The sequence below is a fragment of the Scyliorhinus canicula genome, chromosome 21 (assembly GCF_902713615.1).
Source record: "Scyliorhinus canicula chromosome 21, sScyCan1.1, whole genome shotgun sequence".
Lineage (NCBI taxonomy): Eukaryota > Metazoa > Chordata > Chondrichthyes > Carcharhiniformes > Scyliorhinidae > Scyliorhinus > Scyliorhinus canicula.
Genome location: NC_052166.1, coordinates 15,187,791 through 15,192,624, shown reverse-complemented (window position 1 = coordinate 15,192,624; position 4,834 = coordinate 15,187,791). Strand labels below are relative to the sequence as shown.

Here is a 4,834-nt window from a genome sequence, read left to right as displayed (position 1 = left end):
AGGGAGAGTGAATAGGGAGGGAGGGAGAGGCGGAATAGGGAGGGATGGATGGAGGGAGGGGGAATAGGGAGGGATGGATGGAGGGAGGGGGAATAGGGAGGGAGGAGGGAGTGAGGGGGAATAGATACATACATAGATACGTAGAAGATAGGAGCAGGAGGCCTTTTGGCCCTTCGAGCCTGCTCCGCCATTCATCACGATCATGGCTGATCATCCAACTCAATAGCCTAATCCTGCTTTCTCACCAAAGCCTTTGATCCCATTCTCCCCAAGTGCTATATCCAGCCGCCTCTTGAATATATTCAATGTTTTTGCATCAACCACTTCCTGTGGTAATGAATTCCACAGGCTCACCACTCTTTGTGTGAAGAAATGTCTCCTTATCTCTGTCCGAAATGGTTTTCCCTGAATCCTGAGACTGTGACCCCTGGTTCTGGACACACCCGTCATTGGTAACATCTTCCCTGCATCTACCCTGTCTAGTCCTGTTAGAATTTTATTTTTTTTATTTTTTTTTAAATTTAGAGTACCCAATTATTTTTTCCAATTAAGGGGCCAATTTAGAGTGGCCAATCTACCTACCCCTGCACATCTTTGGGTTGTGGGGTGAACCCACGCAGACACGGGGAGAATGTGCAAACTCCACACGGACAGTGACCCAGGGCCGGGATTCGAACCCGGGTCCTCAGCGCCGTAGGCAGCAATGCTAACCACTGTGCCACCGTGCTGCCCCTGTTAGAATTTTATAAGTCTATATGAGATCCCCCCTCATTCTTCTGAACTCCAGCAAGAACATAGACATAGACAGAGAACAGTACAGCACAGAACAGGCCCTTCGGCCCTCGATGTTGTACCGAGCTTTGTCCAAAATCAAAATCAAACTATTCCACTCCCTGTCATTCTGGTGTGCTCCATGTGCCTATCCAATAACCACTTGAAAGTTCCTAAAGTGTCTGATTCCACTATCACAGCAGGCAGTCCATTCCACACCCGAACCACGCTCTGAGTAAAGAACCTACCTCGGACATCCCTCCTATATCTCCCACCCTGAACCTTATAGTTATGCCCCCTTGTAACAGCTACATCCACCCGAGGAAATAGTCTCTGAACGTCCACTCTATCTATCCCCCACATCATCTTATAAACCTATATTAAGTCGCCTCTCATCCTCCTACCCTCCAAAGAGACAAGCTCTAGCTCCCTCAATCTTTCCTCATAAGACGTACCCTCTAATCTAGGCAGCATCCTGGTAAATCTCCTTTGCACCCTTTCCTTTTTTTTTTAAACACAAAACAATGTTTATTCCATGAACTCAAATTAACCTTTTAAAATAAACACTGGATCTCTTAACACCCCTTACTTCAAAGATAACCCCAAAAATAATACAACACTAAATAATCCCTCAAAATATTCCTTCAAACCTCCAAAAGACTTAACACCTTTAAACAGAAACACATCAGGTTAAAGACATTACTATTATGAGTTTAAAATCACCCAAATGATTCAGAGATAGTCTTTCATGGCAGAGATCACCGCAGATCCAGCTCACTGCAAACACAGACACACCCAAGCTCTTTTCCTCAAAACTAAAACTCCCAAAAAGCAGAAGTGAGCTCAGCTCAACTACCCCCACCCTCTGACATCACTTCAGTAATATGAGCTGCTCCATTTCTTAAAGGTGCATTGCTTAAACATCCATTTCTTAAAGGTACTCTCACATGACAATAAAGACTACATTTTTAACCAGTGAATTCTGCTTACAGGAACATTTAAAATAGCATCTTCCAGTTTTAATGTAAGACCATCCACTGGTTCTCCCTCCAGAGATGTTGCCCAGCATGCTGAGTGTTCCCAGAACTTTCTGCTTGGATTTCAGACTTCCAGCACAGCATTCAGTCCACACTTTTGTGCAATGTTTTCTTCAAATGGCTTCTCTGGATTTTCCAACGTAACATCAAGCAGCTCAAACACCTTCTGGATATCCTCTTCCAGTACATTTTCTGCACTTTTCATTATCAAACTGGCCTTTTCCCATGAATTTTTCTCAGGATCGGGTAGCTGGACTTTTGCTGACATCAACCTTATTGTTTCATCGTTTACCAGACAGCCTCGTTCACGATTTCTCTGCAGGCACAATTCAACTGGGCACTCCAAAAACAGCTGAAAGAAGCCTAGGGAATTTCGCCTTGCTATCTGGTAAACTTCGTATCTCATGCTTTGATAGTAGAAGTTGTCATCTAAAATTATAACTAAGGGTCTTGAACACGTGTTGCAAACTGAATATTGTTGCACTCCACGGTGGATTTCTTCAGAAATGATATGCTGCTGTTTCAGTGACTGAATGAAACACTCCCACATTGAATCACTTTCACTGCCTGAAACCGATAGGTAGCCATTCCCAAAAAGAGCCTGTAGTAAGCATTCAATGTATACTAACAGCTTTTGCCTGTACAATTTCCAGAGTGAACCCGTTGCTACAGGATTATCCGTTAAACAATCCCCATCGGCCTGCCCCGTCACCAAGAAAGCTTCTCCCGGGATTAGGTCATCATAGCAGAGCAGTAGCGACTCGGACTTTGGCTGCAGAACCTGCTGCAGCCGACGAGCAAATGTGGACTTTCCAGCTCCCGGAAGGCCTGCCACCAAACATAGAGACAGACACGAGCCGGTCTCCCGGGGCCTTCCAGCGGCCCCGCGCTCCTCCAGCGCCTGCCGGGCGGTGCAAGGACCCGGCTGTTGCTCCGCCACCGGTTCCAATCTTGGAATTCCCCTTTGCACCCATTCCAATGCTTCCACATCCTTCCTATAGTGAGGTGACCAGAACTGCGCACAATACTCCAAATGTGGTCTCACCAGGGTCATATACAGTTGCAGCATAACCCCGCGGCTCTTAAACTCGAGCCCCCTGTTAATAAACGCTAACACACTATAAGCCTTCTTCACGGCTCTATCCACTTGAGTGGCAACCTTCAGAGATCTGTTGACATGAACCCCAAGATCTCTCTGTTCCTCCACATTCCTCAGAACCCTGCCGTTGACCCTGTAATCCGTATTCAAATTTTTCCTACCAAAATGAATCACCTCGCACTTATCAGGGTTAAACTCCATCTGCCATTTTTCGGCCCAGCTCTGCATCCTATCAATGTCTCTTTGCAGCCTACAACAGCCCTCCACCTCATCCACTACTCCACCAATCTTGGTGTCATCAGCGAATTTACTGACCCACCCTTCAGCCCCCTCCTCCAATTCATTGATAAAAATCACAAATAGCAGAGGACCCAGTACTGATCCCTGTGGTACACCGCTGGTAACTGGTCTCCAGTCTGAAAATTTTCCATCCACCACCACCCTCTGTCTTCTATGTGATAGCCAGTTACTTATCCAATTGGCCAAATTTCCCTCTATCCCACACCTCCTTACTTTCTTCATGAGCTGACCATGGGGAACCTTATCAAACACCTTACTAAAATCCATGGAAACAACATCAACTGCTCTACCTTCATCTACATACTTAGTTACCTCCTCAAAGAATTCAATCAAATTTGTAAGGCAAGACTTACCCTTGACGAATCAGTGTTGACTATCCCGGATTAAGTTGCATCTTTCCAAATGGTCATAAATGCTATCCTTCAGGACCTTTTCCATTAACTTACCGACCACCGAAGTAAGACTAACCAGCCAAGGTCATTCCTATTCCTAGACCTAGCCTTGTCAATCCCTCCTCATATGACAGTCCCGCCATCCCTGGAATCAGTCTGATAAACCTTCGCTGTACTCCCTCGAGAGCAAGAACATCCTTCCTCAGAGAAGGAGAGCAAAACTGCACACAATACTCGAAGTGTGGCCTCACCAAAGCCCTGTACAATTGCAGCAACACATTCCTGCTTCTATACTCGAAACCTCTCGCAATGAAGGCCAACATCCCATTAGCCTTCTTTACCGCCTGCTGCACCTGCATGCTTACCTTCAGCGAATGGTGCACAAGGACACCCAGGTCCCGCTGCACACTCCCCTCTCCCTAATTTACAACCATTCAGGTAGTAATCTGCCTTCCTGTTTTTGCTTCCAAAATGAATAACCTCACACTTCTCCAAATTATACTGCATCTGCCATTGGTTTTCCCACTCACAGGGCAGCACGGTGGCACAGTAGTTTGCATTGCTACCTACAACATTGAGGACATAGAACAGTACAGCACAGAACAGGCCCTTCGGCCCTCAATGTTGTGCCGAGCTTTGTCCGAAACCAAGGGTTCGAATCCCGGCCCTGGGTCACTGTTTGTGTGGAGTTTGCACATTCTCCCCGTGTCTGCGGGGTTTCACCCCCACAACCCAAAGGATGTGCAGTATAGGTAGATTGGCCATGCTAAATTGCTCCTTAATTGGAAAAAATAATTGGGTACTCTAAATTTATTTATAAAAAATAAAATTATTTGCCCACTCGCCCAACCTGTCCAGATCTTGCTGTAGGATCCCTGCATCCTCGTCACAATTCACCCTCCCACCTAATTTGTTATCATCTGCAAACTTTGAGATGTTACATTTTGTTCCCTCATCCAAATCATTAATATATATTGTGAATAGCTGGGGTCCCAGCACCGATCCCTGTGGTACCCCACTGGTTACTGACTGCCAATTTGAAAAGGACCCATTAATCCCTACTCTTTGTTTCCTCTCTGCCAATCAGTTTTCTATCCACCTCAATACATTTCCCCCAATCCCACGCATTTTTATTTTGCACAATAATCTCTTATGCGGGACTTTGTCAAACGCCTTCTGAAAGTCCAAATATACCACATCGACTGGCTCCCCCTTGTCGACTGTACTGGTTACCT

At 45.8% G+C, this 4,834-nt stretch overlaps 1 protein-coding gene across 1 annotated transcript in view; it reads right to left on the bottom strand.

Annotated features, from left to right (window-relative positions):
* Positions 1-1,644: 1,644 nt before the first annotated feature.
* LOC119955930 (L-seryl-tRNA(Sec) kinase-like) overlaps positions 1,645-4,834 on the bottom strand; it is a 64,061-nt gene continuing 60,871 nt past the window's right edge. Inside the window, exon 4 of the mRNA XM_038782588.1 lies at positions 1,645-2,803. Coding sequence (XP_038638516.1) covers positions 1,873-2,803 — 931 coding nt within the window. The 3' untranslated portion in view covers positions 1,645-1,872. The remainder of the gene's footprint in view (positions 2,804-4,834) is intronic.